We start from the raw sequence: 17,201 nt of genomic DNA, 5'->3' as shown, positions 1-17,201 counted from the left end.
CTTTGATGAATGAATGCAATATTCTGTCTCTATAATCCCATTTTCTTGTCTTTCCCCTCGCAGAGAGACTCTCCTGACGACTCCATGAAGACTGGAGCAGGGATGGTGCAGGACAAACGTATGGACATGGGCAGTATGGGAGACTTCAATGGAGTAATGGGGAAGAACCCTGGGTCTCGACACCATCTTCACAAGGAGTCTGCCATGGATCGCAGCCCTTACTATGACAAGGTATGCAGAAACCTCAATGTTTGCCTGGTATTCTGTGGGTGGGGGTAAAGAGAAAAGGTCACAGGAACACATCTTGGGAATACAGCAGGTGGGTTGCACTGTCACTTAATGGGCTAGTAATAAACACGTGCTGTTTAAAAACAACATTACTAGCCATCTCTGTGGCATTGCTGTGGTTATGAGGTGTGGAGTGGAAGAGAGTCTCTGGTGTGCAGTCTGCCTCAAACATCATCTCTGGGTAGTGCACTCTCAGCCCTGTAGTGCCCCCCAGTGGTTGCTCTAATACACTGCATTTGATGTGTGGCCTTTTGAAAGGGATGTTTGCATGATGTTGTATCTCATCATTATGAATTAGTCTGTGTCACTTATGAGGAACAAAAGCAAATGAAATACACTTAAATGGTTAATTGTAGTTCGTATTGTAGTGTAGTTTTGCCAGTGATTAAGCAGTTAGGATTAATTCCCTTACATAGTTCTGTACAAAGCTGCTGTGGGTTTGTTTGGCTTTGCTGCTTGTTGTTTCTCTCTGTTTGACTCTTATGTGCCACCTTCACTTTGTCTACTGCACTCTCATCCTCTTCATTGCTTACTTCTCATCTACTCATCCCATTTTACTCTTTCACGCTTCCCTACACTGTTCACTCTCTCTCCCGTTGTTTCCTCTGACCTCACATTACTTGCTCTTTCCTCCTCCTCCCCCCTCTCTTCTTCTGCAAAATTAACTCTTTTTCTTCTTTTCTCCTTCCCTCTCTGCACTTCTGTGGCTGCTGATGTGCTTCCTGTCCCTCTGTGCTTGCCGTCCATTTGCTGTGCACCTGGCCTTGCTTCTGCAGCTGTCTGTTTCCCGCTCTGCTTACGATAGCCAAGCTTCTGATGAGCTCTCCTCGAATCAAAGCATGAGCTTTTCCTCTTCCAATTCTGCTCAGCCTATCCCCTGTCTCGACTCTGGGCCGTCTCCTGCCCACTCTAGTCCTGGGGGCGCTCGGCAGGTGAGTGTGGAGGGATGAAGATGTTTTCTTTAGGTCTTGAGCCTCATATACTAACAAGAAGAAAAAAGAAATAAACAACATATTACACAAATGATATTCTAGCAGATTCCCCATCAACATGTCGTTAAAAAATGTAATTTCGCACATTTATCTGATATTTCATGTGTGATTGTACTCGCCAGTGAGTTTACTTAAAAGCCTGCGGTCACAAAGTCACTAACAGAGGGTTTATGATTGCTTGCAAGTTGTTTTACCGTGTGTGTTTGTGTCTTCCCTGCTCAGAATGTAAACCCTATGATGGGTGGCAGCAGCGTAGCACAGGGCCGAGGCGGCCCCCAGTCCCAGGTCCCCCCCCAACCCAACCTTCGTAACCAAGTGCCTCCACCCATCCTGCCCTCTCAGGTAGCACACACACACACACACACACACACACAACACATTGTTTTTCCGTTTCCATCAGATGTCATTGCATCTACTGCTAGTCATGTTTTAGGCTACAAAATTTTATTCTCTCATCAATGGTCTGAATGTCTCAGCATCTCTAACGTGGATGCACTTTGATAAGATATTCAGATCTTTTAAATCAGACCACAGCTTTTTAGATGTATGGACATGTCTTCTGTTTTTTTTTTCCTATCTTTCAAGTAGCCATGGGTTTCAATACAGTATGAGAATCAATTCCCAGGGACTTGAAACTTACAATAATAAGTCATCATAGTATGGACCAGTTACATTAACTGGACTGTTCTGTAACTTCAGCCGTCAATTGATATTTAGATTTACATTTTTCAATGTTAAACTATTTCTAGATAATTGTTAGACACCTGCCGAACTGAGTGTAAGAGTTAAGGAGCTACATTTTCCACCCTTCTTTTTTTCCCCCTCCACTCTCATCCACGGTGTGATTTGTGTTAAACATCTAATTCACAAGAAAACGTGAATTACGTTATATAAACTTGACTGAAATCTTGTTTGTGTTCAGGTCCCTCCATCCCTGTTGAAGTACCCAGGAGGTAACGGAGGCCTGAACCCTCTGTTTGGCCCTCAGCAGGTGGCTGTGCTCAACCAACTCTCCCAGCTCAACCAGCTGTCACAACTCAACCAGATCAACCAGTTACAGGTAGAGTGATGGAAACACACATACACGCAGGCATGGTTTTAGATGTATGTACAGTGCTGTGTTTAACTGAGCTTCTGATGTTAATCATTGCATTTTGTAAACAACAAAGAGTGACTGAAATTACCTCAACACAATAGAGAACCTGGTGAAGTTGAATGAAATATTACTAAAATCCAACCAATTTACATGCTACATACATGTGACTAAATATAATTTCTTGAACTGAAAACTTGAATACTGGAATAGAAAACATTTCATTCATGTTTTAATCTCAGTCAGATACAAAAACATCAACAAACCACTTTTATTTACATTTGGTGTGGTCGTTGTGCAGCGTCTTCTCCTGCAGCAGCAGCAGCAGCAGCAGCAGCAGCAGCAGCAGCAGAAAGCTCAGAGCCAGAGAGCCATGCCTGTGGGACGACAAACTGAACAGGTTTGTGTGTCTAAAAATCTCTCTGAATCCTGCTTCATTACACCCTAACTTTAAGAGTTATTTCATAGAACAGTAAGGTCTCTAACCTCCTACCTCCTGTCCTTAGACACGTCCTATTGGTTCGTCTCCATCAATGATGCAGCCGCCACGGCACCTGGACCCCTCCCTGCTGAAACAGGCCCCAGCCCACAAACCGTACCTGGATAACTACTTGTCCCACAATGCCCCTGAGATGCAGAAGGATGCTACTGCTCTCGGATCCTTCAGCAACTTCCCTTTAAGTACGTTGGCTACTATTAGAGTCATTTTCCAAACTTAAGTCAGTATATTCCCTGAAATTATAATGACAATACCTTTTTTAGGTGTGTGTGTGTCTGTGTATATATGTATATATATATATGCCTGTAAATTACCTTTTTAGTTTTGACTATTTCTGTTGAATTTCATCATATATTTAAATTCAGATTGACTAAATATCTTCTCTCTGTTGTTCCTCCATCCCTCCCATTAGGCTTGAACTCTAACCTGAATGTATCCCTGGACATGGGTGTTGGTGGTGGTAGTAGTGGTGGCGGAGCTGTGAGCTACAAAGAGCCGCCCCAGTCCAGACTGAAGAAACTTTGGGCTACTGACCCTCTGGAGCAGAACAGCAAACCTGGTACAGAAGAACCTGTTGTTATTGATTGTAACAGTACAGAGTTGTTTATGCAGTGATTGTTTATCAAGGAGATGCGCTCATGTAATTCTGGGGTAAAGACTGCCACAAACAAAGTTGCCCTACAAAGTCTTGGAGAAAAAAAGGTTTAGAAAAAGGTTTATTTCCTGCACACTTGGTCCCTGTAGACTTGAAAGGTGGCTTTGAGAGGTTTGAAGTCCTGTAGTCACGGTGGATTCACAACATTGAACAAATTTCATGTTTTAGTCAACTGAATTTGTCTCCTCATGATGAGTTATTTATTCAAAATTTACAAAAAATAATCTGTAAGCCTCCGTGGCCATTGAAACGCTATTTTCCAGTCCTTACATGCTTATGAAGAATACATGTTGACTAAAGCTTTTGATTCAGAAAATTGTCATTTAAAAAATGTAATTGTCCAATGCTCTGATGGCATCATGGTGTGAACTTGCATACAGGAGAATAACCAAATCAGTGAGTTTTAGTCTGTGCGATTGTGTCCTTATGTTTGTGTGTGTGTTCGCCCCACAGGTGCTATGTCGTCTGGGCTGCGTCTGGAGGACTCTCCCTTCTATGACTTCCTGTCTCCTGGCCCATCTCCCCTGAGTCCTCCCGGCCAATCAATGGGCTCGGTGGGCGATGGCTGGCCGCCCCGTGCCAACTCCCCCCCGCCCCATGGAAACACTGTCACCTGGCCCCCAGGTACACCTGCTTTCACATGCACAGACAAACAAAACAAAATGTTTGCTTTGAAAACTGCTAATCGCCGTGTGTGTTTGTGCTTGCAGAGTTCCGGCCCGGGGAGCCTTGGAAAGGTTACCCCAACATTGACCCTGAGACTGACCCTTATGTGACCCCCGGCAGTGTCATCAACAACCTCTCCATCAACACCGTCCGCGACACAGACCACCTCAGGGACAGGAACAACGGTAGGTTACACACACATGGCCAGACATAATGTCACACTAGGGACAAATTAGAGAAAGAAGCACCACTCTGTACTGGGAACTAAGCTGTCTTTCATGCCCGTTGACTCTACTGAAATAATAGACATAGATATTTCAAGCCTTATTACCTTGTAACAATAGAGGCATGTATTCATTTTGTATTAAACTAATTTTTAATGAAATTGTGAAACTCAAATAACCAATTAATTGGGTGTGAAAAAACTAGGCCTCATCTGTTGTAATGGCTCAGATTTACATATTTTTAATCAACATTTCTGTTATGCTGCTCAGATCACATTATCAGGTTGTAGCTACAGGTGGTCAATGTTATTTGGTCTCCCATTTAGATTTGTAGTATTTCTGCCTTCTGAGCCAAAAACTCTCATTACAGAATCGTTATGGTTTTAATTCTTAAATATCAAGTTATTTATAGTTTTTGTTACTAAAATATTTGAAAGCATTCAGGTTTGATGAGCAGATTTGTTGTTGGATTTGACAATAATGTTATTGAACTCACTCGCAGGCACTAACCTTCCTCTTTTTGTTTCCCAGGGCCATCCTCATCACTGAACACCACGATGCCTTCTAACAGTGCCTGGTCATCCATTCGTGCCTCCAGCCACAGCGGTTCCCTCACCAGTACAGCACAAAGCACTTCAGGTATGCCTGTTTTGTAGTTCAGTCTTTGCCATCTTGTTCTCCACTATGTTCTGACCCTTTGGTTCTGCGTTTTGCTGTTGAATAATATGTCAAAATGTGTGAAATGACGACGCATATCTGTGAAAATAGACAGGAGGACGTTCAAAGGTTTCACTTTGCCCCCCTCTCTCCTTGCAGCCAGACCCAGTGAGTCAAAGTGGTCTCCCGGCGGCGGTTCTGTGTCCAACTCCTCCCTGGCCCATGAGCTGTGGAAGGTCCCCCTGCCTCCCAAGGCAGCCCCCTCCAGACCACCACCCGGCCTCACCAGCCAGAAGCCCAGCCCTGCCTCCTCCGGCTGGGACAGCTCTGCCCTGAGGCTGGGTGGGTGGGGCTCCACTGAGTCCAGATACACACCTGGTGAGAGCACATATATCCATTTGGATGTGTCATAGTTAGACATCTGGTAGGTGATGTAGAAATGCAGGGTGTACTACTCTAAGTATAGGACCGTTATTTCATCCATGTAGTATGGCTAGAGGACACCTCTAACCTGTACCCTTCCACTTGTTATACCTTTTTATACTTGCACTCATTCATACATTTTCTGTGTATTGGCAGGTTCCAGTTGGGGTGACAGCAGCAGCTCAGGGAGATCCCAATGGCTTGTTCTGAAAAATCTCACACCTCAGGTACTCGCACGTGTATAAATGTAACATTTAATCTGTGAAACAGGCCTCCAACTGTGAGTCAGGTAACATCGTCAATGGGAAAAATGAATGGGATTTTTACTCTCCTGAAATAGCTTCTCCCACTTCGCAACTTTATTCAAAGCATTTTGTCAGTTCATATTTAGCAAACTGTCTACTTGGAGGAAATGTTTGTGCATGATATCTGTCAGCAGTTGTTAAATATCTGTCCCTGTTTGTCCCCTGTCTGTCTGTGTGTCTTGGTCTATTCGTCTCGCAGATTGACGGCTCTACCCTGAGGACCTTGTGCATGCAGCACGGCCCTCTGATCACATTCCACCTCAACCTGCCGCACGGTAACGCTGTGGTATGCTACAGCTCCAAGGATGAGGCTGCCAAGGCCCAGAAGAGCCTGCACATGTAAGGACATCGGACACACACATACACACACTCTACCTTTACATTTCTGCATTAAAGCAGTCATCCTGTATTTGACCCAGGCTCATTATGGCACATTGACTGACATGTTCAATACATGTCATGAAAGCCTGTCCTCTCACTGCTCCTCTGACAAACCCACAAAACAATCTGGACGCAGCGCATTGCACCACTACAACAGTTCAACTAGCTAAGTAATGCTCCCAAAATAAGGTCTGCAGCATGTAAACACAGCTTTACAGTAACCAGGTTACCTCAGTGTTTGTTAACGCGATCTCTCATCTCCTCTGAGTTAACCCGCCACACACTCACTCACGCTTTGCGTCTCACCTGTTGTCTCTCTGCAGGTGTGTTTTGGGGAACACTACTATTCTGGCTGAGTTTGCCAGCGAGGAGGAAATCAGCCGTTTCTTTGCACAAGGGCAGTCATTGGCCACTCCCTCCTCTGGCTGGCAGACCATTGGCTCCTCTCAGAGCAGAATGGATCAGTCTCACCCGTTTCCCAGCCGCGCTCCTGAACCTAACCAGTGGAACAGCAGCGATCTCCACAGCTCCTCCCTCTGGGGCGGGCCCAACTATTCCAGTAGCCTGTGGGGGAGCCCCAGTGGCACCGAGGCGGGGAGGATCAGCAGCCCTTCTCCAATCAGCTCTTTCCTTCCGGTGGATCACCTGACAGGGGGTGCGGACTCCATGTGAACCGCCTGCCAATCATACAGGCTGGGGGCAGGGTCAGTAGAGAATTATCAATAATCAGCAAAAGAAAATGGAAAAAAAAAACAAAAAAAACAAAGTAGTTATAAACGCAATGGCACTAGTTGGACTCTTTCTCACTTACAAGATATTCAACAAAACGGGGTCTCCCCTGTGGAAAACAAGTTACGTTTCTCTCTCTGCACATATGTCCACTTTGTTTTAGCCCAAAAACATATCAGTCGGAATACTTGAATCATGCAGGCCAATTCTATAATGTGAACGGATGGATATTTGCTTCCAGGTAGTGCTCTTTCAGACCGAAAAAAGCTTCAATCGAGCTCATTATTATATATATATATTTTTTGTTTCATTCGTCATGTTTATTTGAATTCCAGTTCTTTTCATTTTTAACGTTTTCTTTTTGTTTTCTTTTTTTTTTTTTTTGCATTTGTTTGCTGACAATGTTGGAGTATGAGCTTTTTTAACTTTGCACTGAATGTGGTTTTTTCTCAGTATATATAATCTGCAATATAGAGGGAGCAGCCAGTTTTTCCAGTGTAGCTGTTTACTCATTGAGGTCCTTACCGTATGTGTGTATGCGTGTGCACGCGCACGTGTGTGTGTGTGTAAGTACTTTGTGTGATTGCGTGTGTGAATGAGTATGTGTGCGCTCCTCTCTGCCTTGGCACGCCTACCTTACTGCGTTGTCGTGGAGTTCAAGATCAACAGATAGTTAAAGAAGAATAAAAGCTGACTTAGGAGGATTATCTGGTGATAGTAAAAGTGACATTAAAAAGTATTGCACCAATTTTGTTTTAAAACTAAAGAACGTTGAGCTCTGCAGTGCTAAGGACTGTAGCCGCAGCTGGGACTAGCAAGCCCCGCCCACCCTAATATAGGGGGCGGGGCCTATCTAGCAAGACCTCCCACTCATCCTCTAGTGGGCGGAGGGGGGGGGAACAGCACTTTCAGAATAGGCTTTCAATGTTTTGGAGGTGCCACACTGCAACCTCTTGTTTACAAGACTTAGGAGGCGGAACGTGTGTTAATTCTTCATTTTAAAGAGAAGATGGAATAAAATAGAAAATACTCAAAAAAAAACTTTAAAAATGATTTAAAAAAAACTTTAAAAAATGTACAAAACAAAAAGAAAAACAACAAAAAATTAAAACTCTTATTGAGGATGAAGACGATGCTTTGTAACTCTGGGAATTCGGATCAGTGTTTTTGGCCATGGCGTTGGTTATTTGAACTATTCCTCTTTGTCTGCTAAATAACCAGCAATGGTTCTCAGGAAATCAAGCCAGTTTTTCCCCCCTTGTAGGTGAATTAAAAAAAAAACTACTACTCCTTGTAGGAAAGGAAAATCCAACTTCTAGCACTGAAAACTATGTATAGGTCTGTAAGTTTTTTTTTCTCTGCCAAATAACTGCTTTAAGCTGGAGAAGCTCAACACACTGCTTTCAATATGCTGTCTTTTGAGGGAGGGGGGGTCCTAACGTGGGGGGGGGGTGGAGGACGGGCTGTAGAAATCCCAACGCTCCCTCTCTCCTCCTCTCCTCCAGTCCTCCACTCCACTGATGTAAAAATCAAAAGTGGGGGGGAGTGTTTATCGTGTGAGTGTGTGACTGTCAGTGGAAAATGTTCTGTCTTGTCAGACTTATAAACCAAGAGAAAGGCGAATCTGTATCTATGCATACTGTAGCCTCTCACATGGCCTACGAGAGGCGTTTTTTTTTCTTTTTTTTCCCGTGTTTCACAAAATGTTTTAAGTGTTTCATTAAGTACAACAAAAATGCGAAATATTACTTGCTTCTTTTTTTTTAATCACTCTCATTGCCACAAATGGTATTTTGAAAAAAGGAAAGAAGAAAAACTTTAAAAATCTTGTTTTGGTTGAAGATACTATTTTAACAGTGCAAAAGTCGTCCACATTTCATTGCCTTGATCCTAATTGTGTCCGAAGATGCAACAACAAGTCAAGTGGCTTCTACCTGTTTACAAATAGAATATGATTGTATTGTTGTACTGTTTTTTTTTTTTCTTTGGGTGGGGGGAGGGGGGTACTCATCTGAAGTTCCTGACCTGATGAATCGTGTGTGTGTTTGGATGCTCTGTACCGGCAGATGTGAGTTCTACCGCTGGAGGGGGAGGTGTTGGGTTGTGGGAGTTGTGTGTGTGTGTGTGTGTGTGTGTGTGTGTGTGTGTGTGTGTGTGTGTGTGTGTGTGTGTGTGTGTGTGTGTGTGAGAACAGTGTGAATGTAAATCCACCAGTGGCGTTTGTCGACAAAATACACGTGAATAATAGATTCGCCCATCTACCAGTGATTGTTTAGTTACTATGATGCACAATATCCGGGGAAAAACAAAAGCTTCAGAGTGCGTGTGTGAACGAGAAGTCAGCATTAGCGAAGCCATGGACCTTAATTTCTTTTTCTTCATCGTGTAATTATTCTGTGTTAAGCCTGTTGCTTGTGTTTTCCCTCTCCGATATAGGTTTTTATTTCAGAAGTACTCGATATGTTGGCTTGAGTTGTGTTTTTAAGTTTAGCCGTGAATATTTAACAACTTTAAAGCATACGTAGCGAGACAGAACCTTGAGTATTAGCCAGACTTGACCGTGGTGTGTGCCAGTATTGAACTGCTCTCTACCAAATAATTCAAAAAGATTAGTTTACTTAATTCCAGATCTCTTTGCTTAAACTATATATATCTCTCTCATGTATTTGTTTTTGTTTCGTTTAACAAATGTTATCAAGTGGAACATCTGAACCATGTTTGTCATTTGTTTTTGAGTTAACTTAATTTGACAAATTGAACTGAGGAGCCTTGGATTTTGCACTTGGGTGGATTAGAGGAGTGAGCGGAGAGCGAAGCCGTGATGGACGGTCAGACAGACGGCGGGGTAGTTCAGGCCTGTCTGAGGGAGAAGGTGCGTCCCTGAGAGTACTGTGACAGGGTAAAGTGTGTGTGTCTCTATGTTATCAACTGAAGTGGAAGTGTGTGTGTGTGTGTGTGTGTGTGTGTGCGTGTGCTGTGACTAGAGAAGATGGTGCTTTGTTGGCCCCAGTGAGGGAGTGGGAGGTGTGGTCCTCCTCTCCAGGTTTACCTCTCCCTGTTATTGGGGCCGGGTGGTCCGAGCGGCGGCGGCGCTGAGCCAGAATGTAGCTGAAAACGGTTTCAAAAGTATGAACGACGGCCTGCGCCTCGATCAGCCTCCAACATGGAACCACTGCACGGAAAAATCAAGTGAAGCAACCGCTGCTCATTGTTTTTGTAGTTGAATAAGTATTCAATGGCTGGTTGCCATGATGATCGTTGGCGCCCGTTGCCATGGAGATGCTCGCGTCTGTAGCTTGACTGAAACGAGGCGAGGCTCCTCGTTGGCCCGTAGTGACTCAGGCAAGGGGATGTGACTTGTGATCGGCTGGTTCCTCCTGGCTTTTCAGGGACACAGGGTTTACACTTGCCTCTTTGCTGGCTTATCCAGGAACAGCTCTCCCTCTCCAACTCCTAAGCTTAACTACAGGAGAGGGAACACAAAACTGACAGGAGGTCTGGGGCAAGTGAACTCTAAATAGTCTATATTCCCTTTCCGCTCTTGCTGAAATTATTTTACACTTCATTCATTCTGATTTTTGTCAATGCTTCTTTCCTGGCGCTGATCTGGGGACATTTTTTTATCCCTCCTTTATCCTTACCTTAACCATTGGTGGGACAAAAACTGACCCCTGATCAGCAGTTCAGGAGGCAGCATTGCTCTGCTGTTAGAGAAGGGACAAGCAACGTCTGTAAAACGCCTCTCATTGATGTTACTGTTTTTGGTTCCCAGCTTAATCTCGCTATGTTTCTGTCTCGTCCAATCTACTGTTTGTGTGTGTGTGTTGTGGGAAGATGCAAAACCCCAGTCTCATACAGAAACTGTGTGTGTGTGTATGTTTGAACACATTATCATGCCAAATTGAGGAGGGAGGGTGAGAGGGAAGGAAAGGGATTGATCTTTTTTTTGTTTTGGTTGTTGTGTATGTGTGTGTATGTGTATTTAAAAAGCTGGACAATGTTAAATGCTTGAAGAAAAAAAATGTCATTTGCAAAAGGATGATGTGAGGAAAACCTTTTCAGTAAGTGAAAACCACCACGAGCAATGTACAATCCCCAGGGCTGCCAAGCAGCTTCCCAACAGGGCCAGACGAGGGTAGGAAGGGTAGGAGAGGAGGGAAGCTGGCTGGTGATACTCAACTACTTTTTAATGTTAAAGAAAAAATAATGTGACTCTTTGTTTTTCTCTTGACTTAACTATCCTGTGAGCAAATGCTATATTATATCATAACACACACCCAACGGCTCCTACTGTCGATCAAAAGCGCTATGGCTATTTTTTTGACACACAAAAAAAAAACAAAAAAACACAAAAAACAAACAAAAGAAAAAAACACAAAAACTGTGAGAATCTGCTGTCTTTTTTGTCATTTTACATTTAGTATGAATACACACAAACCAACCCTGAAAAGCTTTAGTCTAACCAGCACAAAGATGTGGGTGGGTGGGTGGGGCGGGCGGGGTATCGGGGCGGGGCGGGTGGGTGCCGTACAGAGGGGAGGGGTGGGTGTCGCTCAGAGAGACTATGCAGTGGAGTGTTGAACCCAGGCTTCCATGTCCACCTTGGGTTTTTTGCTTTCTTTAAATAAAAAAAAAAAAAAATCCCAAAAAACTTTTAAAAACACAGCTGAGATGGGATTCCCAATAATATTCCTCAAACATGTTGTGCCATCGTTGAATCGTACTACTAGTACTAATAATAATATTAATAATAATAAAAACTGAAAAAACCTTTATTACCTAGCAACCGTCGGGCCAGTTGTAGCAGGAGAGGAGGACAGGTTAAGATTTGCAAAGTCCATTTCTTTATTTTCACAGCTTGTCTCCTCGATACGCCGAGGGGAGCGAGGCCGGTGAAACTGCAAATTTTACACAACTACAATGTTTTTTTATAGAGATTCTATCAATCCAGTGTGTAGTTGGATCACCTGTAAACCTATTATGCACATTGCTTTGGGAGACTGTTGAAACTATATATAATATATATATATGTATATATATATAATATATATATATATGAGAATATAAACGTACAGTGTCTATAATCAACGAGAGGAAGTCTTCCTCTTACAAACAAAAACAGGAAGTACCTTTTTATTTTCAAACGTCTTCCTCGGGTCATCAAAGGATTTTATCTTAAACTTTGGGGGAAACTGCACTTTTTGAAGGACAATCTTTTATTTGTATGGGTATAAAAATTGACAAAAACGAAGTCGCCTGATATTACAAGGTATAGAAAACCAACTCCAGTGTGCTCTAATAATGAATGTCTCCTCTGATGCTGTCTATTTGTTTGGTTTCATTTAATCTTTTTATTCTCCTTCCTTTGTTGCTTGGTTTGTTCTGTATTTTTTTTTCTCCTTATTTTTCTGGATTTTAGTGCTCTTAAGAGAATCTGTACTAAGGTTGTAGAGTAGTAGGTAGTAGGTCTTCTGTTGGCTGTACTCGTATACTGATTACTGTTTGTAACCCTCTGGCTCCTGCAGCCGTCATACAAAGCTGTAAAACTTGGGTACAACCCTCAATAAAAGACTAACAATGACTCAGTGGTTGCCTCCTGGGCTCTTCATTTCTCTTCGTCTGCTTCTTGGTAAAAACCGTTTGAGACGAGTCGCTAAACGTCACTGACATATGTTGATGCTTGTGGTTATATTAAAGCGACAGATTATACTTTAAGTAAACCACAATTAGTCACTCAAAATAGGAGATCCAAATTGGTCATGTGTGGCCAAATGTTACTTGGTCTCAGGTGAAACTGTACTGAGTTAAATGGAATTAGGTAAAGGAAAAATATAATTTCTTTGAACCAGTGGTGGAAGAAGTACTCGCATCCAGTCAGTAAAAGTCCTGCATTCAAACACCTACTTAAGTGACAGTACACAAGTATTATCAGCAAAACATACTTATTACATGATTTGATTAACACTGATGTATATAACTTTTATATACAGTTAAGAAGTTAAGGCCAGTGGTTCCCAACATAGGGGTTGGGCACCTCCAAAGGGTCACAAAATAAATCAGGAGGGTCGTGAGATGATTAATCAGACAGGAAAAAAACACTGATATCCAATATTGCACAAAAAAGACAAAAGTTCAGAGAAAAGACCAAGAAAATGAATACAAATTTGTCTAATTGTACTCTTTGGCCTTCAAACATTTGTTTTGGGACAAAAATGATCACTTAATTGTGTTGCTCAGTTTTACTATAGATCACTGTTTTCAAACTAGACTGATGTCTCATTAGTACATACAACTTAAACTTAACCTAAACCTGTACAGGTAAGATCCTGAAGACATCTGTAACATGAATACCGTTTGGAGCACTCGCTCCCTATGGGCATGAATCTCACAGCAGAGACACAGAACTATACAGCATGTGTCTTTATTGATCTTTTCATGAGAAATTATACATTGGAACCACAGGGTGGAACAAAACAAAACTGTGATACAACCTTGTTTAATATTTTAATATTTTGTTTATCTCCAAGCTCCCAAAGCACATGTTCATTTAAATACAGTTAAACACAAGACACAGCAGCCAACAATGCCGCAATGCACAGAAGAGCTGACGGGGAGGAAGTGAGAAATGGTTTGGCGCCTGCTTCACGAGTACTTCCTGTGGGGTCACGCTGGGGTCAACCTCTCTGCAAGGAATACACAATATTGATGAGTGATTACACAGGAACAGGTGAGCGCAAAACAGAACGCAGCAACAGTGTGTGACCGAGATGGTGAAGGAAAGAAAACATGGCTGACGGAGAGACTTGCCTCTGTAGTGAGCTATAGAACAGATTATTCATAAACGTCCTTCTTGTCTGCGATGTACTGTACAATCTCCTCAGGACTCATCAACTTCTCTGCTTCTGCGTCGGGGATCTCGAAGCCTGCGGGAGAAACACACACAGAACCCAAGATCTGTTAATTTTCCATTAAAAGTTGCACCTGAACGCACCACAGAGACCGCAGCCATCGGGCAGCTGCACGTGTTCTCTGCCTGCATGAACGGTTAAATAGTCTGTGTTTCTACTCTAAAGAACATCACACAGATAAATGAAAAGCACTACGTTCTCCTTTAAGGATTGAGAAAATTCTCATATAGGGCTGCAACTAATGATTATTTTCAATATTGATTTATCTGCCCTTTTTTTTGCTCTATACAATGTCAGAAAACAGTGAAATAAATACACCAGCAAATCCTCACATTTGAGAATTTGGGGGACTTTTTTTCTTAAAAAAGGTCTCAAACGACTCATCAATTATCAGAATAGTTGCAGGTTCATTTTCTGTCGATCGATTAAATCAACTAATTGTTGCAGCTCTGTCCTCAGACTTTTAAGTTAAATTAACTGTTCCAACCATTTATCTGAAGAATGTATCATCAAAGTTGAACGCAGACCTGTTTATAATTGTGAATGAAAGGCGGGGAAAAAAAAAGACTACAAATAAGAGAAAACTACTAAAGTATGGTTGTTAGTCACCGAGTTTCTCTATTTAACAGAGTGCTGTTATTCTGATGGACATGAATGCTGTTGAAATATAACTGCTTATTTTAACAGCTGGAGCTGGAAATAAACTTGTAGAGTGAATCAACACACCTTAGCCTAGAACTGCAATTGCATAATACATTTTTTACAACATGAAGTCCATCACACCTTCATTTCTTGAGCGGCCCTTCTTCTGCATCTCCAGTCTGAGCAGTTCAGGCATCACTCATATCCAACAATTAGATTTCTTCTTTGCTGGCCTGAACCCACACTGTAATATTTTCCCACGCAGTATGATACTGTGCACCCCTGTCAGACACTCACCAAACTCATCCTCCATGGCCATGATGATCTCCACCTGGTCCAAGCTGTCCAGACCGAGGTCTTTCATGAAGTGGGAGGATGTCTGCAGCTGTGGAGCAGGGGAAGAAACACTTTTATTGATGACAGCGTAATCAACCACATAATCACAACAAAGACACAACGCATCCATCTTTTACTGATGGTTTCTTGTTGGCGCTCGCTCTCACCTTCTCAGGGTTGATCTTGTCGTAGAGCTTGAGGACATACATGACGCGGTCTTTGATGGTTTCTATGGTGAGGGGGGGCAGGTCTCCATACTGTCGGCACAACACGCCCACTGAGGGGATCTAAGGAGGAAGAAGGAGAGGAAGAAGAGAGGGTCAGGAGCGGGGAGGATAAGCTGGACAGAGGTCATGGACATGCACAGCAAGGGCAAAGATGTGGTCATCATTCAGAGAAACATACCAGCTCAGGAATTAGCTTGAAGTGATTTATGCTCACCTCCTGTCTGAGGGTCAAAATGTTATGAGCACAAACTGTTAACAGGCTGTAGCTCAAGAGTGCATGTTAAGCACACTGATTCAGGAGAGTCTGGATGCTTTCAAGCACTCAGGATGGACAAATAATCACTGTAGCAACATATAAATTCACATTACATCATCAATACATCAGCACCCAGTGTTGTTAATATGAAATATACCGGATCTGGATATTGCATTGTTTTATTTTATTCATGCATTCATCTCCACTAGTTTAGACTACTGTAACTCTCTTTTCTAATTTATGCAGACAAACATTATGAAGGCTTCAGCTCCCTACATATACAAACAAAGTTATACACATTACTCTAAAACTTACATGACTTCATTAGCTCCTAGTACATCTGTGTGTATCTGGTTTGGCTCCTGAATACATCCCTGACCTGCTCAACGACAGTCTAATCTTCACCTCTCAGATTATCAAATGGTGGTTTCCTAACTGTACTGAAAGTAAGATCCAGATCCAGTAAGGGTTATTTTGGTCTTGCTCTGTCACAACTGTGCCCACATTCAATAGCAAACTGAAAACCTTTCTATTATCTTAATCTTATGATTAGTTACCACGAGTGTCTGTCTGTAGAACGGATGTGGAGTTTGTGTTTTTATTGTCTTGTATTCTTCCCTCTGTTGTTATGGTTCACAATTGTCTTTCTTCTAAAAAGTTTTAACTGACTTCATAAAAAGGTAAAATCACTTCTAACTTGACATCATCCTTACTGTGTGCAACATGCCATTCCAGTATCAATGAATACTTAATCATGCTTGCACACCAAAAAAACAGTAATTCAAATAACAACATCTTGTAATACAAATATACTTCAGCACTGCAACGATACTTTACTTTTCTAAGCACCATGCTTATCTGGCAAAACATAATTAGCTACTGCCTAGTTAGAATTAGCTATTGCTTAGCTAGAATTAGCTATATAATGTCAGAAGGCTCTTAGGTTAAGATTTGGCATCCATGTGACTGAAGGTGAGGGAGAGGCAACAACACTAATGTGTGTCAGTGAACTCACCAACTTTGCTAACTAGCTAGCTAGCCAACAAGCAAAACATGGCAGTTGTGTAACCAAAAATAAAACGTCACAAGGTTACGTGGATTTCAAGCAGGATATCACACCAACAGATTTTCACTCGTGGTAAAATAAAATGCTTACATGCCATCATGAACTTTTAGCGGGCTAGGTTAGCCTTACAGTTTTGAAAGGCGTCGGTAGGTCACAGCAGCGAACACTAGGCCACGACAGTTCAATGTTATCGGAGACTCACCCGGCTCTGTCCGAGCCACCGCGTCCTCCGGCTGTCTGCGGCGAAGGAGAGAGGTCGGTGGATGGCTGCGGCCGGGGCGGCAGCGGCTCTGACTGCCAGGTTCCCGGAGGAAAGCCTCAGCGAGGGCCGGGCGAGCGAGCGGATACACTGCTGCAGGACACGGGCCGCCATGACGGAGAAAAGTGACTGGTGGCTCCCAGCGTGCAAGGCGAAGAAGAAACGGGGTCAAGGGCCCTGCTGTACGCATGCGCACAACACAAGCTGTGTTTTCATTTAGCATCTTTTATTTTATTTGTGCGTTCTGCAGTGTTATTTGCTAAATAGTCAATAACAACACTGCATAAAAATACATAATTATAAACAATGGCTTTGATAATAAGTAAAATACAAAAATGCTTAGGAGCTAGGATTCAGCTCAGGGAAGACCAATCAATCACAGAATCATATTACGGACTAGTTGTTTAATAATTACCTAGCTAAATGACCTTAAGGAGCAGAATGATTTAACACTTTGTACACATTTAGAACTCTAATACGATACATCTTTACTATAACAAATGATAGTGGACGGTTTCATTGGCTTAACGAAATTCATCGATGATTTGGCACTCAACTCCCATTGTCTGAAAAGCCATTCATCAGAATCGACAGA

General features: G+C 42.6%; 2 protein-coding genes across 2 annotated transcripts in view; one reads left to right on the top strand and one right to left on the bottom strand.

Moving 5' to 3' along the window:
- LOC139300178 (trinucleotide repeat-containing gene 6A protein-like) overlaps positions 1-6,882 on the top strand; it is a 31,965-nt gene extending 25,083 nt beyond the window's left edge. Inside the window, exons 14-27 of the mRNA XM_070923187.1 lie at positions 64-231; positions 1,065-1,220; positions 1,503-1,622; positions 2,203-2,340; positions 2,675-2,773; positions 2,880-3,054; positions 3,285-3,431; positions 3,981-4,151; positions 4,238-4,378; positions 4,949-5,056; positions 5,234-5,452; positions 5,654-5,724; positions 6,002-6,141; positions 6,507-6,882. Coding sequence (XP_070779288.1) covers positions 64-231; positions 1,065-1,220; positions 1,503-1,622; positions 2,203-2,340; positions 2,675-2,773; positions 2,880-3,054; positions 3,285-3,431; positions 3,981-4,151; positions 4,238-4,378; positions 4,949-5,056; positions 5,234-5,452; positions 5,654-5,724; positions 6,002-6,141; positions 6,507-6,855 — 2,202 coding nt within the window. The 3' untranslated portion in view covers positions 6,856-6,882. The remainder of the gene's footprint in view (positions 1-63; positions 232-1,064; positions 1,221-1,502; positions 1,623-2,202; positions 2,341-2,674; positions 2,774-2,879; positions 3,055-3,284; positions 3,432-3,980; positions 4,152-4,237; positions 4,379-4,948; positions 5,057-5,233; positions 5,453-5,653; positions 5,725-6,001; positions 6,142-6,506) is intronic.
- Positions 6,883-13,719: 6,837 nt separating this feature from the next.
- On the bottom strand, positions 13,720-16,749 carry ndufab1b (NADH:ubiquinone oxidoreductase subunit AB1b). Its single transcript, XM_070923585.1, has 4 exons — positions 16,550-16,749; positions 14,966-15,085; positions 14,760-14,847; positions 13,720-13,835 (listed from the first exon to the last, which is right to left on the bottom strand). The coding sequence occupies exons 1-4, from the start codon at positions 16,718-16,720 to the stop codon at positions 13,744-13,746; spliced, it is 471 nt and encodes a 156-aa protein (XP_070779686.1). The 5' UTR covers positions 16,721-16,749; the 3' UTR covers positions 13,720-13,743.
- Between the last annotated feature and the right edge of the window lie 452 nt (positions 16,750-17,201).

This window comes from Enoplosus armatus, chromosome 17 (assembly GCF_043641665.1).
Source record: "Enoplosus armatus isolate fEnoArm2 chromosome 17, fEnoArm2.hap1, whole genome shotgun sequence".
Lineage (NCBI taxonomy): Eukaryota > Metazoa > Chordata > Actinopteri > Centrarchiformes > Enoplosidae > Enoplosus > Enoplosus armatus.
Note: the sequence above shows the minus strand (reverse complement) of the source record. Positions and strands in the feature narration are given on the sequence as shown.